Raw genomic sequence first — 18,255 nt, 5'->3', positions numbered from 1 at the left:
ATTCCCAAGGCCTCATGTTTGTTCTCTACAGCACCCAATGCACCCCCTGTGGCCCACCATATTCCAAGGCAAGGCCTTCTGGTCCGGGACCCTCGAAAATTCAGTATAGGTTCAGAGAAACGGCTGGATGGCAATGGGGCCATTGGGACAGAACCAGTCCTAGGGAACCCGGGTTCCAATCCTAGTGGTGAAAGTAAAGAAGGCTTCCACACTCGCCCCGCCCTGTCCCTCCCCTAGGCTCTTCGCTCCGCCTCTTCTGCAGATTCGCCCCACCCCCGCACTGCTTGCCTTCTGCGCAGGCGCAGGCTCCAGTCCCCGCCCTCCCCACGCTTCCGGTGGCCTGACTTGTGCTGGCGGCGGCTAGATGCCCACGCGCGGTGGTAGTGCTCGCCCGGGCAGAGGATCCTTAAAACCAGTGTCTGTGACCCTGCTCCCCGACACCGAGCAGTCTCCATTTCCTGGACGAGCCCGCCGCCCAGAGAATGTCAGAGCAGGATCCCTAATGACCGGATATCATGAGGTCGGCCAGACGCCAGCGCCGGTGAGAGTTGGGGCGCAGCGTCGCGGTGTCTGAGCCCACGGCGAGCTGGCACAGTGGGTCTGGCTGCAGAGACGGTCACGTCAGCATCCATTCCCGGCAGCCTGGCAGCCTTAGTCCAACCTGGACGTCAGCACAACAGATAAAAATAATGGATCTTACCCGGGCGTGGTGGCGCACGCCTGTACTTGGGAAGTCAATGGAAGCAGGAGGATCAGGAGTTCAAGGCCAGTGTAGTCTACATGGAACCCTGTCTTTAAAAAAAAAAAAAAAAAAAGTAATAGCTCTTTAACCAGCCAGCCCAGCTTTGACTGAGGATAGGTCTTGGCCTTGCCCCTAGGCTCACTGCCCAGTTGTCCTTTTAATCCCCTCCTGTTGTACCACAGTAGCTGAAGGATGTGGTCAGATTTCCTTGCTTTGTTTATCGGCTGTTAGTAGACTAGCGCCTGATGGTCCTATAGACCCATAGGCCTTTTGTCCCAGTTCCTAGTTCTAATATCCAAGCAGTCAGAGGACAGTTGGAACCAGCAGGGTTCTACCCTGAGCACCTAGAATGGGACCAGGCAGGTGGTCATCTCCTTGCACACCCATTGGTGTGTCAGGTCTTGTCAATATCGAGGGGGTCTTGTGACCTGACTTCTGAGCAGTACCCAGACAAACTCAGTATGTCTCTCTGATAGACCTTCCTTGCCCAGGTTCTGACTGTATTTTAATTCCTGGCCAGGAGCCGGGCAGTGGTGGGGCATGCCTTTAATCCCAGCACTTGGGAGGCAGAGGCAGGCGGATTTCTGAGTTCGAGGCCAGCCTGGTCTACAGAGTGAGTTCCAGGACAGCCAGGGCTACACAGAGCAACCCTGTCTCAAAAAACCAAAAAAATAAATAATAATAATAATTCCTGGCCAGGATTAGGAACAAAAACCGGGTTCCAGAAGCAAGTTTCCTTGGAGATGGTGTGACTGGTGGGAATCAGAAAAAAGCGGCTCTTTTGTATCAGACTCAGGCATCCACCTTGTCCCAATGCCTCTTACCCATGTGTGGAGCAGGTGTGGGCAGAAAATGCCCACCCTCCTGTCACCGCTAACAACCCGTCATTACCTACACCAAGTCCCAAGGCCCCCGAGGCGGTATTATTAGCTGTAGGGTTCTGTTCATGTCTCAGAATGATTCACTCCATGGGCACCTCACTTTACAGATAGAGGAACAGACAGACAGGCAGGCAGACACTTATTTTGTTTTTTTCCCCATTACAGCTTTCCCGAAAGACCGGGCAAAAAAAGCAGCGTCTGGCAGACTCAGAGCGGCAGCAGACCCCTAAAGAGAGACTCCCTCCGACCCCGGGCCTCCAGCGGAGTATCTACTTCTCCAATCCAGAGGACCACCCTGCCCGGCTAGGACCAGAGTTTTTTGACCAGCCAGCAGTCACCCTAGCCCGTGCATTTCTGGGACAGGTAATGTGATGCAGGTGCAGGTTCCAGGAACCCTAGTCCTGTTACTACTAGGTCTCATCTCTGACTTGTCCTTCCTTGTGTGTGCATAGGTAGCTGTGTTGCCCATATGGGTCCAATAGTTTGTTGTCTTAAGATCACTGCAAAGAGTAGGAATATTGATAGTGGTATCCCCTGGCAACTGTACTGCTTTGGCAGTAACAGGTATGTTCTTACACTTATCCATCAGGGGACTAGGGACTGTTCTATGTGAAACACCCTTAGGACAGGTTGTCTGCAAGGTGTTGATGAGTGTTGGCCTCAGAATCTATGAGGGACCACTCTTGCCTAATTGTTCCCTGATGGCTGGGGCCAGGGATACCATTAGGCTGCCAGCATCTGAATACTTAAAAGAGCTGGCCTCCTCAATGCATGGCTCAGTACCCCAGGCTCGGTACAGACTCAAGATCTGGGCTGTGCCAGCCATGTTTACAGTGGAAGTGAGGACTACCCCAGGCCCAGCCTAGTGTGGCTTACAGTAGAGTCTGTCACCTTCTGAAGTGCACATCATGGAGCTGGCTGGGTTCATCTAGCACCCACTACTTCTGGGTGCTAGAGCTGGACCCTCTGGTTCTAGAGGTTCGCTGGCCCTACCTTTTCCTTTAACAAGTTTCTCTTTACGGCAACATGGCCAAGGACAGGCAGTTTCTCTACTAGAACTGGTGCTAAGAGTTCCAGGAACAGACCCTGACCTACTAGACAAGGGACGAGATTCTGTCCTCAGGATGTTTTAAGCTGCAGGGAATCTGTGTTCCTTCTAAAAGCCCCATAGTAATCAACTGCTATGATATAAAAAATGGTACAGATTTATCTCAGGTTTACATCAAGGGCTCAATGATGGCCCAACAGCACCATTACCACCATCGTGCTTCCTCCTGTCTCTACTCAGCTTCTTGGCATATCAGCTGGCTCCCTGTCGTGCCCACTCGTACCCATATTGGTAGACAAGATGATGTCTGGCAGAGAAAAGGCTATTTTTGCCTGTGTATCCCTTCGGTCAAGGAAAGCCCAGGTGTGGGTCATAAGCCCAGTAAAAGAGACGTTCGCCGCAATGGGATGTCAGGGCAATAGACTACTGTGGGCTGAGGAACATGTTGTTCTCCCAGACCCTCCACCTAAAAAGCCCCAGAAGGTCCCTCGAGAAGCTCATGGGAGCACATGGCTAGTTAGTGAAGGAACACTCTCTGGCCTTTTTCTCTTCCTAAAACGTTAATCCCTGTCTTCAGTGTTTTAGGTTCCTGAAAGAATTTCCAGGCTTCTATGACAAACATTGGCCACCTCTTTTTCTGTACTCTGCTAGTTTGTTACCAACTGACCCTGAGGCACCATGGGTCTGCTTGGGTGAAGAAGAAGGTGCCTTCTGACAGGTTTAACTCCTCAAACCTGTGAAGGGTAATGAGCATGGCTGGATGCTGAAATCCTGCAAGCCCTGGCTGAATCAAGACTGTTGGCCATTTTTTTTTTTGGGGGGGGGGGGGCGGGTTCGAGACAGGGTTTCTCTGTATAGCCTTGGCTATCCTGGAACTCACTCGGTAGACCAGGCTGGCCTCGAACTCAGAAATCCGCCTGCCTCTGCCTCCCAAGTGCTGGGATTAAAGGCGCAGGCCACCACCGCCCGGCTTGTTGGCCATTTTTAGGATCATAGTCCAGGCTAGGCACTGCATTAGCAGGACCAGCTGGCCACCTCTCAGTAAGGCCTCAGCACTGGGGGGCACAGTCTGAGCACATGGATCCTTTGTGGCTGCCTTGGTAACCTAGCTTCACAAGCACACCACACAATCTGCAACAGGGACATCGTTAGACCCACTGAACATTAAGTTCTCTCGAGGGAACTCTGGGAGAGGATGTGAGGTAGCAGAGAGAACACTGAGAGGACTTGGAAGTCAGGCTGCACCACGACTCCAGGTGAATCCTGAGGTGTGCTTAGAACTCTTAGTGAGAAGGAACTAGAGGTGGTCAGGAGGGGCTGGTGACCTTGACATCATCGTTCAGGCTCTGAGCAAAAGCACGAGGGGCAGAGAAGCCAGGTAGCTGGGTCTGGCTGGATCTGGATGCCTGGTACATCCTGAGTTTAAAAGAGGCCTAGGTGGGGACTGTCCAGATGGGTTGGCCCCCCCTTGTTCTGAGCAGACTCACTGTCCACAGGTCCTTGTCCGGCGACTCGCTGATGGAACAGAACTCCGTGGGTGCATTGTGGAGACTGAGGCATACTTGGGGCCAGAAGATGAAGCTGCTCACTCAAGGGGTGGCCGGCAGACCGCCCGTAACCGTGGCATGTTCATGAAACCTGGGACCCTGTATGTGTACATCATCTACGGCATGTACTTCTGCTTGAACGTCTCCAGTCAAGGTTAGTGGTGCTGGGCTTGAGGGAACAGACAGGCTAGCAGCTGCCAACCCCACTTGGGTAGACAGGCATTTGAGTAGGAAGGTGGCATTGCCAGGGGCCTAGTTAGGATTTCAGGAGCGTTGGCTATGCTTAAAGGGTGGCTGAGGCTGGCTAAAGCAGCTGAGGCTACACAGAATAGAATGAAAGCAGTCAGTGGCCAGAGTTCAGAGCAATGTTTTTGATCCTGGGTTAGATTTGGAGTGGTGGAAGATAGGGAAGTGGAAAAGGCCTGGTTTTGGGTGAGCTGGGCTCATACTTTCTTACCAAAAGTCCTGTTATAGGACTAAAAGTCCTGTTAGAGGATCTAGCTCAGCTATTCTCAGCCCGGAGCACTTCTGCCCCCATAGGGGACATTAGGCAATATTTGGCAACATATTTGAATATCATGACCAACTAGGATCTAGCAGATAAAGGCAGGGAAGCTACTAGAAACCCTGTGATAATCATATAGACCTTCTGGCCCCAGACAGCTTTAGTGGAGGGATGCTGGTGTAGTGCTCATGGGAGAAGTCAGGGAGACTCTCCTCTGGGGTCCAGCTTTGTCCTGATAAGCATGTAGTCTTGTGTTCTCAGTGGTCTGAGCCTGAAGAACCAGTACCATCCTGCCAAAGCCACTGCTGACCAGGAACATGGCTGGCATATCTCAGTACCTGTGAGCTAAGCCCTCCCTGTTTGTCCCTAAGTGATCAATATTCTTGGTTTGTTGGACAAGTACTTGTGATGTAGGGGACTGTGGTTACATAGCAGACAACTGAGTTCCACCACAGGGGACTTGGGAGCTGGAGGTGAGTGGACCACGGGATGGCTGTGCACCTACCACAAAGCCGATTCTTTGTGACACTATGGATGACTAGATATCAAAAGATCACAAGACAGGGCTGAAGAGTAGTTCAGTTGTTTACAACATCGGCTGTTCTTGCAAAGGACCTGGGTTCTTTTCCCAGCCCCAGGCATACAAGTGGTGCAAACATACATACAGACAAAACACCAATACATTTTTTTAAATTCCTTTAATTAAAAAGAGAGATCACAGAAGCCTTCTTGGACAGAACCAACCCTGCTCATGGCTGAAGTAAGGAAGCAAGCCAGGAATGGTTAGTTCTATAGTCTCGGAGGGAGGAAAACAGGTTCCGAGGACACGGTGGACAAGGCAGAGGCAAGAATGAACATATAACTGAAATCCTCCAGGACCACCCAAATTGAGGGCAATCCCACAAGGGCGCACATGGTCCTGGTTAGGGCCATCCATGTTGAGTAGAGGGTGAGGACATAGATGTCACCAGCCAGGTTTGAGTGCTGAGGGCCTGGGAAGAAGATGAGTGTAGAAAGGCCATATAGGGCAGAGCCCAGGATGCCAAGTTAAAGCACATGTGTAGCAGAGTTCCATAAGGACATAGAAGTCAACGGTGTTTGCATGAAGATGAGGAGGACAGGATACGGTGGGGTGATAAGGTGGCTCTGGGGGGACTGAGAGTAGGGACCATGTCTTCTGTATTTACAGACACTCTATAACCCACTTCTCCCTGAAATGAGAGAAGTCCCAGGTGGTGAGCTAGGTACAGCCTAGCAGGAGGGGTTCAAAGGACTGGACCTTCTAGGCTTTCCTGACCTGTATCATATTTGGATTAGATCTGAGACTTATTATTTTCTAGCAGAGTGACATGCCTCCCACCTTAGAGGTGCTAGATCTCTGGGGTTTCCTCTGCCACTCTCATAGCCACTACCAGTTAAGACTAGGGAAAGCAGGCTACAGAGATGACCCAGTGGTTAAGGGCATTTACAGCACTTCCGGAGGGTCCCAGTTCAGATCCCATATCAGGCAGTTTATAATTCCCATAACTCTTAACTCCTGGGGATCCTCTCAGAGCACATAGATACATGCATGAATACACTTAGAGACACATTTAAAAAAAAAAAAAAAAAAAACCTAGGGGAAGCTACAGAAAGAAGAAGCTGATACCAGACCCGCCCACACTAGGTGATCATAGTTTTGACTCTGAGGACAGTGAACTGACAGGGAGTCTCACTGTCAGTCTTCCATGGTGGAGGCTTCCCAAGGTACTCAAGGAAAGCTTAGCAGCCTAGTCAATGCTATAGAGAAGGGGGAAGCAGAGGGGTCTGATACCATGGATACGGCTTCCATGTGCAGGAAGAGAGCAGCACCTCTGCTACACTGGGTATGTGCACGGGCAGGAGGCCTGAGGTTTACTTCCAAGTTCTCTGTCTGTCCCACAGGGGATGGGGCTTGTGTCTTGCTAAGAGCACTAGAGCCCCTGGAGGGCCTGGAGACCATGCGGCAGCTTCGTAACTCCCTCCGGAAAAGCACTGTCAGCCGTTCCCTCAAGGACCGTGAGCTCTGTAGCGGTCCCTCCAAGCTGTGCCAGGCCCTAGCCATTGATAAGAGCTTCGACCAGCGAGACCTGGCCCAAGATGAGGCTGTGTGGCTGGAGCGTGGCCCGCTGGAGTCCAGTAGCCCAGCTGTGGTGGCAGCAGCCCGCATAGGGATTGGTCATGCAGGGGAGTGGACACAGAAGCCCCTGCGCTTCTATATCCAGGGCAGCCCATGGGTCAGTGTGGTAGATAGAGTGGCTGAACAGATGTGTCAGCCTCAGCAAACAGCCTGCTCTGCTGGGCTTTTAACTGTTCAAAAGTAAAATAAATATCCTGTTTGTAGAGAACTGTCCCCAAGTCTCAGCCAGAATTTGTGTTCATGCAGTTAATTCTTTACCCGGGTCAGGAACCGGCGTCCCCCAGTGTGTAACAGGAGAACATCAGTGTGCAGGTGCACACCCGGGAGCAGGGTGAGCTGAACATCAATGTGCAGGTACACACCCAGGAGCAGGGTGAGCTGAACAAGTGTTTTTAGACTCTGTCCAGGGCAGCTCCACAAGGGGCAGGCTGGGAAAGGGATGAGAAGGACACAACCTATCTCTATAAAGGGCTTGGACTCTGAAGACACATCCTGGAAGACCTTCTCCAGCTCAGCAATGTTAGGCTGCCATAGGGACTGATTGAAGAGGGAGACTGGTGGGTAGGAGAGATGGCAGTGGTTAGACGTGTTTCCTGATCTTCTGTTCCCAGCACCACACCCAGTGGCTCTCAACCTCTGTAACTCTAGCTTCAGGGCATGCTTTCTTCTGACCTCAGGGTACACATACACACAAAACCATAAATAAAAATAAATAAATAATATATTTTTTTTAAAGTGACATTGATGGCACTTATTTGTAATCACAGCACTTGGAGGGCAGAGGCAGTAAAATCAGGAGTTCAAGGTCATCCTTAGCTACATGGCAAGTATGAGGTCTGGGCTACAGAAGACTGTGTCAAGAAAAAACAAAGCCCAGCAATGGTTGTGCCCCATAGCTGCCTCTGAGCAGACTGAGGCTGAAACAGGAAGCAGTTCTGCCAGGCTGGGGTTGCCTGTCCTCCTGAGGCCCGTCAGGAACCCTGCGGCAGAGGAGGTTGTTCCCATGCACACACAGGCATGCTGCCCGGGTTCATGTGAGCAGGGCCTGGAAGACAGCAATAACGGGGTCCTCATGGGTGGTCACCACCAGCACGCTGCGGAATTTGTCAAAGAGCATGAGCAGCTGGGAGCGCCGTGTGTTCTCGTTGTACATGATCTCCTCCAGATGGTGGCGGCCACGGAAGTAGTGAAGGAGCCTGGAGGGCACAGGACAGCATGAGCCTCGCCCAAGGCCAGTGCTACTGAGGACAGCCATTGGGTGAGTGTATGAACTGCCCGCAGGCTTGTATAGAGCAGTGGGGTGAGGTCCACCAGTTCCCCCAGTGACAGGTGGTGGTGGGCCTAAAGAGAGCCCACAAAGCAGCAAGGATGTGCAAACGCAGAGCCACCTGAGCATGCACCCTGCTGAAGGGAAGAGTGTGAACAGCTTCTTCCTGTTCTCCCATGGTACTGGGGCAGTCTGCTCCAGGGAGCTTTGTGCAGTTGAGTCCAGCACAAAGAAGGCCAGGGTACAGAAAGGCCGGGATCAGCAGTTAGAGTTGCAAATGGCCCTCTAACCGTCTGCAGTGTGTTACTTCAAACAAAGAATGACAACCTGACCTCTCCCATAACACCATGCCCTGACATCACCTAAGGGAGGATGGACATGACAGACATCATGCTGCTATGATACAGGACCCTAAGTTTCCCCCAGGGTCAACAATCAGGACATATTCCTGCCGAGCCAAGTCAGTCGGAACTTGAGAGCAGTGACACGGAACATTCAGAAGTACTGAGTACTTCCAGCACCCTCTAGACCAAGGGGCTGGACCAGAGCCTGCATCTCTATACGGGACAATGGCTCCTGCTCTGTACACACAAACCCAGGGAGAGACCCACCACTTCACTGGAGCTGTGCAAGGTACCAGTGCTCGCGCCCCCCCCCCCCAGCGGTCCCACTTGGTCACCTGCTCCCTACCTGGCAAACATGCGGAGGTCCTCAGGGTTTTGGGCTGCAGGCACATTGAGGATAGCAGCCCGCTCATGCTCTGAGAGGCTGGCCAGCAGGTTCTCTGTCATCCTCTTGTTCAGTGGTGAGTCTCCACTAGGGAGCAGCTCTGCACTGGAGTTGTCCATACTGGGGCTGGTAAGGGTCATGTCGTCACTGCTGGCTATGGGTTGGAATAGGCCAGCTGGATTCCAGTGTACCAAGATGGGAGCACCAGAGGCACTGCCAGTATCCAGATATGAGATCACTGCCGCACTCTTCTGGTGCCCAACTATACAACCTGCCTTCATGCAAGAACTCACTGCCATCCCACCACCTAAGCACCTATTGTGTGGCTAACTTGGAATACAAGGAGCTACCCCTATAGGAGTAGCTTCAAGGACCCAGAATAAAAGCATGCTGCATACCCACCACACCCCATGGCAGGAATGGGTGTCTTGTCCCACCTCAGCCAACATGGGGGATAAAACACTAGACAGGTAAAGGTACATGGACCCCAACACCAGACACCTGTGGTCCCTGTGATGACAATATGACGCCCTGCTCTGAGCCCAGTCTGGAGTGGGAGAGTCTAGCTGTGCTGCAGTGGGCAAAGGCTGCTCCTGATTACAGCTAGCTGCTCAGGGGAGGAGCCTCCCCCTCAGACCTATGGCAGTACAGGGGAGACAGGAGGAAGAGGTCTCCATAGGGACAGAGGCAGGTGAGTACAGACACCTCTTATTCACAGTGCCTAGGCTTTCTGGATGTCACCACCAAAGTCTCCCAGCCTCCCATTACCAGACAGATGTCCTGGAAGGGGATCCTACTTGGGGAGCCAAAGCTTAGAGCATTGGGTGTGCTGAGGCTGCGGCCACCAACTCGGGCTGTGAAGGGGACATCATCCTCTCGCAGCCGGGGCTCCTCTTCACTGGGTGAGGCCATTAGGCAAACATAGGTATGCAGCTGGATGAGAAGCCGGCGCTGCAGCATCCACACCACCATCTGGATGAGCTGGGTCTGTGAGTGAGCAGAGTAAGACATCAGGTGGGCTGGTTCCCTGACTCAAGCCTTGAGGAACAGCTTCCTGTTCCTGGAGAATAAGAGAGCCATGGTCCTTAGCAGCCCCAGTACCTAAACAGGAAGGCCTCCTGTTAGGAAGAAGGGGCCCTCAACTGCTGGGTAGCTCTGCAAGGTCAGCATACCGCAGGGAACACAGTGGGTTCAGGAGAACTACCAGACCACACGAGCACTAGCTCCCATCACACACCTGGGTTCCCTCCCTTCCCTGAGCCAACTTTCCCTAGAGTCAGATCTGTTCTTGCCATGTTCACCTCCAGCCCACTAAGACCTGCTGCCATCAGACAGTCCACTGCTAGGCAAACATACACAAAGTTCAGAGAGGAAACTGTCATATGAGTCCTTGGTTCTACCTCAAAGTTTGCTTCAAGAACACGGGTGATTGTAAAAGGAAACATGAAGGAGACCTACTGTTTCTACTGAAGCCAATGGCCCTTCCTTGTGAGCACTGGGTCACAGCAATGGAACCAACCTAGTGCCAGGTGTTACCCAACACCGATGCAAAAGTATCTCTGAGACACAGACACCAAGCAGCAAGATGTGTGAACACAATGCCAGTGCTCTCATCTTTGGGAGGCCCAGAAGAGCTGCTGCCCAGGTCACTCATGGAAGGGGGCTGGGTTACGGGGGAGGAAGATATACATACCAACCATGGTCAAAACCAAATAGAATTCTAAAGAATTGAAGCTATTATAATGCAAAATGTAAAAAATAAAACACAAAAGCTTCATAAGCACTAGACAGTATGTCTCTGGGATGTGGCAAACCAAACAGCTCCATCCCAGGCCCCTGACAAGGCCTGAAGCAGCTGCTCAGACATGGCCTGGAAGATCAGCCGTTATCCAGACAACTGGGAAGTTTCTGCTGGGATGGGAGCATTGCCAGGCCCTCCCCCACAGAGATGCCTAGGGGAGAGGAGGGAGGTGCTGATGCAAAGTGCATCTTTCATCCTCCTGGCTCTGTTCCTGGAAACTAAGGGCTCTGTGAAAGGCAGCTTTAGAACTCCAGCACACTCAGCATGTAAATGGGCTAAACACCCAGGCCCTGATTCCCATTCACAATCTGAGAAGGGGAGTGTCTGACTTGGAGGGCTGATTCTGCCCAGTGTATCTGGCAACTATTAAAACAAACACTTTGCTTTTGAAGATAAACCATGGAGATCACCCAGCTTTGTCTCCAACACCTGTGCCACCTGTGCTCTTTCCCTAGATTCCCTCCAAGAGCTCAAAGCACTTAACAGAGAGAGGGGAGCGAGTAAAGCTTCTCGGACTCCAAGTCACTGTCTCACCATCTCTTGAGCATGGGGCAGTGAAAAGTGACTGACCCCTGCAGCCCACTGCAAATTTATCCCCTACACCTTGAGAAGCACCGCACCACAACCAGCCTCTAACAGCCAGCCACTGTCCTGACTCAGGCTCACCATCCAAGACTTAACCCTAGCCTGATACTGTAGGTCTTCTTAGGAAAAGGACTCTAGGCCCAGCAACATAGGATTCCACACAAAGATGTCATGGTTCCTAAGCTCCCAGAGGAAGGGAAACAGGAACTGAACGGCCTTGGAAAGCAGGGTCCAGGCTTAGTGAGAACAAAAGCTGTCTGCACCTCCATCTGTGAGAAGCCCCTGCCCCAAAGGCAGCACAAGGGAATCCTGTCAGCCCAGGAAAAGTGAATGCCCTTCTGGCAAACTTAAACCAGTCCTAGACCTAAGGATGCCCATGGTGGGCTCCATGGACCACAGGAAGCCTGCAATGCTTGCTAGCAAATCCCACCAAACCATGGCAAAAAGATCAACAATGCTAAGAGCCTTTGAGTCAGGGGCCGCCACATAGGTAGTTATACCCAGCCTACTTTGTAAGCCACATAAGGGCTCTAGTGACTCACCTCCTGTGCAGGGGGGGCCAGAGGGCTCCTGAACTCCGATAAAGAAACGGGCAAGGAAAACTTGGCCAGGACAGATGGCAGGTCATGTGACGGGAACTGGCGGGAGAATTGCTCGGCTAGCGGGGAGTACCTGAGGCAGACAGCCATGGTCAGTGCATTTCCCATGCTCACAACAACCATCTGGGTGAGCATAATGACAACAGAATGAAGTATGGTGACCCAGCAAGCCTTCAGATGGCAGAATTATAGTCCCTCAAGATGTGGCAGGAATCACAGAACCCCTGATTTCAGCCAGGCAGAGATGGCCTCAGACTGTGATCTGCACCTGAGCCCACTATTGGCAGCGTCAGGTTATAAGAAGATCTGGTTTCATGGCTTCAAAGCTTCTGGGGCCTGACCACTGGGGGCGCCATTAAAGGGTGCTGCTGGCTTTTCTAGCTCCAGACTCCAGATTTTGGCAGCCAATGGTACTTACAGACACACACTGGCATTGGGAGACAGGACATAGACGTTGTTCTCACACAGTGGGTAGATGATGACGGCCTTGCCCCAGTATACCAGATGAGCTGCAAGCTGGAAGACCTGCAGACCAGGGAGAGACGGAAGGACTAAACTTGGAGACCACGGCCTTCCTGCTTGAAGAAAGTGCCCTGTGGAACTCTTCCAACTTGGAGCAGCACTGTAGCACCCCCAGCTGCATCAGTGGAACCACCATCACTGTTCTTGTGGTCAGAGTCCCTGTGCTGCCTGATACCACTGTTTTGTTAGGCAGTAGGACATGAACACAGAGACGCTAGCGTGCTTGGGAGCATGGGCTGGATGACTCCAGCAGAAGCACAGCATTCTCGTGTTCACCAGACACCCAGCACTGTTTTCCAAAGTAATAAAATATGGAATCTCATCCTATGCACCCTGCTTTCCACAGAGACATCCTCCCATTCTGCTCTCATAAGCTCTCAGATACCAGGAAATGCGCAAAGATACCAGAAATCCTTTCTAGGTAGCCTCAGTACATGCCAACTTTATGGGGATAGCCAGACCTGAAAACACACAGACCATAGCCCTCATGAGAAGGTGTATGAAGTCTCAAGCAATGGCACTCCATGCTTTCAGCAGATGGGCCAGGAGAGCTCTGCCTTGACACACTGCCTGTTCTACTGCTAAGGGGCAGTTATCAGCCGACAACCAGCTACACATGGAGGAAACAGCCAGCTCACTGTTGCCCCTTTGTTCTTATCCACATGCCATCAGCACGAGCTCTCAGGTACAGACAGACCCACTTTCTCTGTATCTGCTGACCCTGTGATTTTCAATCTCATCCTTCAACCCTAAAACATTCTCCATTAAGAAGCCAGAATGCCATGTTTGGAACTAAAAATCCAAAGTAAGCATGACAGAGCCGGAACCAAGGTGCCAGCAAATCTGTGCTCCCTGGGTTACTCCAACAAAGACTCCGTCCTTGCCTCTTCCCTGGTTTGTAGCTTCATCAAACCCAATCTCTACTCTTGAATGCACATCACCTCTGCAGTCAACTCTCCTTCAACCCCCATCTTAAAAACAGTGAGTGTGTGAGTGTGAGTGTGTGTGTGTGTGTGTGTGTGTTCATGTTAATGTACCCACAGAAGCCAGAAGAGGCTGTCAGATGCACTGGAGTTACAGGAGACTGTAACCTGCCCAACATGGGTGCTAAGAACCAAACTTGGGTCTTCTACCAAAACAGCAAGTGCTCTAAGCCAGCAGTTCTCAGCCTTCCTAATGCTACAGCCTTTAATACAGTTGCTCATGTTGAAGCCCTAGGTTCAATCTCCAATATTGCCCAAAACAATGTGTGCATATACACAGTAAAGCCTGAGGAGACCTGAGGATGCTAACACACCCAAGCAGTCAGGAGGCTGAGGCAGAAAAATTCCAAGTTTGAAAACAGCCAAGGCTATACAGAAGACATTCTATCTCAAAGCAACAAAAACCCAGAGGGGCCTTTAATCCCAACACTCAGAAGGCAGGCAGAGATCTCTGAGTTTGAGGCCAACCTGATCTACAGAGCAAGTTCCAGGACAGCCAGGGCTACAGAAAAACCCTGTCTCAAACAAACAAACAATCCTCCCTCAGCCTCCTGAGTGCTTGGGTTACACAAGTGTGCCACAAGGCCCATCTGAGTGACCTTGTATCATGTGTGACATTCACACCTGAGGCAGATGCTCCTCAAAGGTTTAGCACCACTGCTCCCACAGAGACATCTACAGAAGACAGCAGTCCCAGAAAATGGTGAGGTGAGTGGCAGAGGTTGGCCAGGGCTAGACCTCACAGGGTTTGACAGGGCACACCAGCAGTAAACTCCAATTTATATCAGGTTCAGCAGGGAGTTAGTTCGGAAGGAAACACCCTCCTCCCTGATCCCAGACAAGACCAAGGCAAGGAAATGGAAGAGACATCAAAGGTTTATCAGAGGACTGTGACAGTGAAGTCATGCACAGTCCTAACACAGATCAAACAGCCTCTTACTACAGTCTTTTCAAACGTGGAGTAGGAAGTAAAAATAGCCATCATCCACGTAGCCCAGACTCCTTAGAACAACAGCACCACCCCTCTCTGCGGGTGTTTCAGGGGCAGCGAGTACATTCAAAGTTCTGTGTGAGAAGCTAGAAGGAAGCAGAAAGAGGTCCTTGCTGAATCTCGTCCAGCTTAGGATGCCAAGTTGAAATACAAAGGCAGCATATGCTAAGTGCTCTCACAGAGCCTGTGAAGAGTCAAAGATAGAGAGGAGGGACAAACTTATCCTGAGAATAGAAAGGGTTTTGGAAAAAGCAGCCCAATGGGCCCACAAAGCAAAAACTTCCAGCAATGCCAATCCAATTCTCAGTCCCACACAGAGCCAGGAGGCCTAGCCAGAGGGACCCAAGAGGGTCTGCCTCAGAGCTGTGGCCACTTCATCCCACCCAGAAGGGCTGGCCTTTGAGCAAACTGAGGTCCCGGGTAGGCCTCTGCTACCCTCTGGTGGCCACAGGGAGCACAGCACTACCAGATGAGGTTCTTGGCATTCATTCCCTTAGTCCTGCACCCATGTGGAGCCCTGGCAGAAGTGACTCAGTCTACACTCCAGGCCCCTGAATACCACCAGCTTCTTCTGTGCTTTTCCTGCTCCACACTTCAGCTAAGGGTCTTCTCTCTGAACCCAGAGGGCAGCTACAAACACTGGCCTTGGGGCTGTCTCTACAGCTGTGCTACACCCACGAGAATGTGGGTAGGTTGATGACTCCAGGGCAGGTTTGGAAAAAAACGGGAGAAGGAGCAGAACCAAAGGGATGCATGTGGAGGGTGACTCACATGGACGCTAGCAACACAGGCATCAGAGGTGCAATGAGACAATCCTCAGTCCTACAGGGAAGGTTGTCTCTGGACATTTAATTGGACTTAGTTGACCTCCAAAATAAGGCTGCATCTCTGCATGTCTCATCATTAAAGACATGTATTTTATTAAAAACAAAAACATGGGGGCTGGAGAGAGAAATGGCTCAGTAGTTAAGAGCACTGACTGTTCTTCCAGAGGTCCTGAGTTCAATTCCCAGCAACCACATGGTAGCTCACAACCATCTGTAATGGGATCTGATGCCCTCTTCTGGTGTGTCTGAAGACAGTGACAGTGTCCTCAAGTACATAAAATAAATAAATCTTTTAAAAAAATAAAAATAAAAGGTAGGAAAATATTCAAAACATAGAGGCCACCCAGTAGGGTAAGTTGCCTGCTCAAACCCTAGCTCTCCTTCACACACTTGCTCACAGGCCAGTTCGAGCCTGTCCTGAGCTGGCAGATCAGTCCACTGTGTGCTACCACTTCCCCAACTTCTCTCCTTTCTCCCAAGGCTTGCCTCACCTCTGTGTCACAGAGAAAGATGTCAGTTCTGTGGCTCTAAACTAAGTGTGACCAGACACCAGAACCTCACCCCTCCTACCCCGATCTGTGGCAGGACATGTAGTATCTACTTGTGTGCTAGACACTGGGGACTTAGCATGGCAGGCAGTCTGCTCTTCTGATCCCCCACAGGCTGCCTCCCTAAATGTACCCAGAAGCCTCTTTTTCCCACTCCCCCAAGTGCCCAGGGTCCTACCTGCAGCAAGGCCAGATCAGCATCCTGGGCTAGCTGCTGCAGGTTCTTCACAGCAGATGTCGTCTTGATCACTCGCACCAGAGCCGGGGAGCAGTCAATGGGAAGCTCACTCAGCAGCGACTTCTCATCACTGAGTAGTAGCAAGGCGTGGTACGGGCTGAAGGACGGAGGCACATGTCAGCAAGACATAAAGAGCCATGGGGCCCTGTACCAGGTAAGTATGGAACACCAAGGCACAGCTAGATCCACAGGCACTGGACAGGAAAGGTTGAGGGGAGACCAGAGAGAAAACAGTTATGTGTCCAGGGGCTTTTACATAATCTGCAAGGATTACTGCTGCAGTAATACCTGACTTCCTATCCCCCTTCTGGGTGTGTGTGTGTGTGTGTGTGTGTGTGTGTGAGAGAGAGAGAGAGAGAGAGAGAGAGAGAGAGAGTCAGATGCAGACAGACTGAAATGTGTACATGGGAGAGGGTGTACATAGGGGAAGGCAGTGCATGAACCTATGCATGTAAGTATGGAGGCCAGAGGTCAACATCACATGACTTCATCACTCTCCACCTTTTTTTTTTAACACTTATTTATTTCGTCAAGGCTGGCAGTGAGTGCCTTTACCTCCTGAACCAGCTTATCGATCCTCAATCTTATTTATTTTTTGAGACAGGGTTTCTCTGTATAGCCCAGGCTGTCCTGGAACTCAGGACCAGGCTGTAGACTAGGCTGGCCTCGAACTCAGAGATCCTCCTGAGTTCCCAAGTGCTGGGATTAAGTGTGTGCCATCATGCCTAGCTCTCCACCTCATTTTTTGAGATAGGACCTCTCATTGAACCTGAAGCTTGCCATTTTGGCTCGACTGGTTGGCCACCAAGCCTTTGGGATCTGCCTGTCTCTGCCACCTCATACATATGTATACATGCATGCACACACATATGGATAGATAACAATAAAAAAAAAACATGGTGGCTGGTACAGATCTGTAATTCCAACTCCTGAGAGGCAAAGGCAGATGACTCTCTGTGAATTCAAGGCTAGCCTAGTGTACTTAGTAAGTTCCAGGCCAGCGAGGAAGACAAAGAGTCTCTGGCTCATGGAGGGTGAGGGAGTACAGGCATATGATAATGTATGTATGTATGTATGTATGTATGTATGTATGTATGTACATATGTGTGCATGCATGTAGTGATAAATGATAAAATGCTTGCCTACCATGTGCAAAGCCCTAGGTTTAATCATTAGTGCCATAAAAAAAGGGAGGGGGTCTTTCTAAACACAGGAAAAAGAAACAATCCACCAACTATGAATAGAACGACGGAAATCTGCTCAGCCATTTGACTTAGAGCACAGACATGGGAGTGCAGGAGGACTGGACAATAAGTAATCTGCTTTCTGTCATTTCCGGGGTTGAGAAATATGCCCAGATTTCTTTTCTTTTTTTTTTTCTTCTTCTTTGTAGTGCTGAGACAGAGCCTGGGCCTAGAAAGCACTACACCACGGAGCTACATTCCCAGTCCTGTCTTTTTCTTACAGGAAATCAACTAATCTAAGAAAGCAACTGGGTTCCCAGGATTTCTGATGAAGTGCTGACAATCCCTGAGTGCACCATGAAGGCAATCTGCTAAAGTCCTAGATTAGCCCAAGCTGCCCTGCAGGCCTGGGTGAGGCTCTTGGCAGCTTCTACTCGCCTAGGCAATGCAGGAAGGGCCTAGGTCATTTCTGGGCAGAATTAGATGTAAAACCATGTGGTCTTATTAACAACAAAGTCCTACATGCCAATTTCTGTGGCAGGAAGAAGAAAAGGGAATCTCTGAAACAAAGTAACTAGTAAGGTCTCAGATAGCAGCTGAGGGGAAGACAGGATGGGGTTGTCTCTCACCGGATGGCTTTCAGGCTCCGTTCAATGGCCTCAGGAGGGATCAGACTTGACGCTGCATAGTGGATCTTGTGGGGCAGACAGAAGCTCACTTCCAGCCAGCTGTTAATGTGAAGCCGTACCACACCAGATGTGCACAGGCTGTGAAGAGTGGGCACTGTTACTATGGTGGGCATCTGCTTATTCCCAATGAACAAATACCTAATCACAGATGGTGGCCTCATACACTACCCTGTTGGCTAGGGGAAAACACAAGGTGGAGATCTCAGGGGTAAGAGAATATCTTTTCAGATCTCAATATACCTAAGAAAATGTTAGGAATACATTTCCTAATACAATACACAGACACACACAAACTCTGTCTGGCCCTAGAATAATGTATATTCCATTCAGCTCATCAGGACTAAAGTAAGCTGCTCTATCTCCCAGAAATTCAATGTGGCAGAGACACTGACTGCCTGCCCAGAGCCCTGG

The 18,255-nt window shown here is 50.8% G+C and overlaps 2 protein-coding genes across 8 annotated transcripts in view; one reads left to right on the top strand and one right to left on the bottom strand.

The window, feature by feature from the left end:
- The first annotated feature begins 302 nt into the window (after nt 1–302).
- On the top strand, nt 303–7,094 carry Mpg (N-methylpurine DNA glycosylase). The gene is made up of 4 exons (XM_034505620.2): nt 303–541; nt 1,789–1,986; nt 4,168–4,372; nt 6,647–7,094. Exons 1-4 carry the CDS (start codon nt 365–367, stop codon nt 7,063–7,065), a joined length of 999 nt encoding a protein of 332 aa, XP_034361511.1. The 5' UTR covers nt 303–364; the 3' UTR covers nt 7,066–7,094.
- Nucleotides 7,095–7,584: 490 nt separating this feature from the next.
- Nprl3 (NPR3 like, GATOR1 complex subunit) overlaps nt 7,585–18,255 on the bottom strand; it is a 36,762-nt gene continuing 26,091 nt past the window's right edge. For 5 of the 7 annotated variants that reach the window (XM_034505616.2, XM_076937126.1, XM_076937127.1 and 2 more), the window contains 7 exons: nt 17,785–17,922; nt 15,912–16,068; nt 12,281–12,387; nt 11,806–11,935; nt 9,675–9,864; nt 8,839–9,031; nt 7,769–8,077 (listed from right to left, as the gene is read on the bottom strand). In XM_034505616.2, coding sequence (XP_034361507.1) covers nt 7,912–8,077; nt 8,839–9,031; nt 9,675–9,864; nt 11,806–11,935; nt 12,281–12,387; nt 15,912–16,068; nt 17,785–17,922 — 1,081 coding nt within the window. In that variant the 3' untranslated portion in view covers nt 7,769–7,911. Of the gene's footprint in view, nt 8,078–8,838; nt 9,032–9,645; nt 9,865–11,805; nt 11,936–12,280; nt 12,388–15,911; nt 16,069–17,784; nt 17,923–18,255 lie in introns of those variants that run through there. The other 2 variants (XM_034505617.2, XM_076937128.1) reach the window with 2 other exon arrangements.

The sequence above is a fragment of the Arvicanthis niloticus genome, chromosome 6 (assembly GCF_011762505.2).
Source record: "Arvicanthis niloticus isolate mArvNil1 chromosome 6, mArvNil1.pat.X, whole genome shotgun sequence".
NCBI classification, from domain to species: domain Eukaryota; kingdom Metazoa; phylum Chordata; class Mammalia; order Rodentia; family Muridae; genus Arvicanthis; species Arvicanthis niloticus.
Note: the sequence above shows the minus strand (reverse complement) of the source record. Positions and strands in the feature narration are given on the sequence as shown.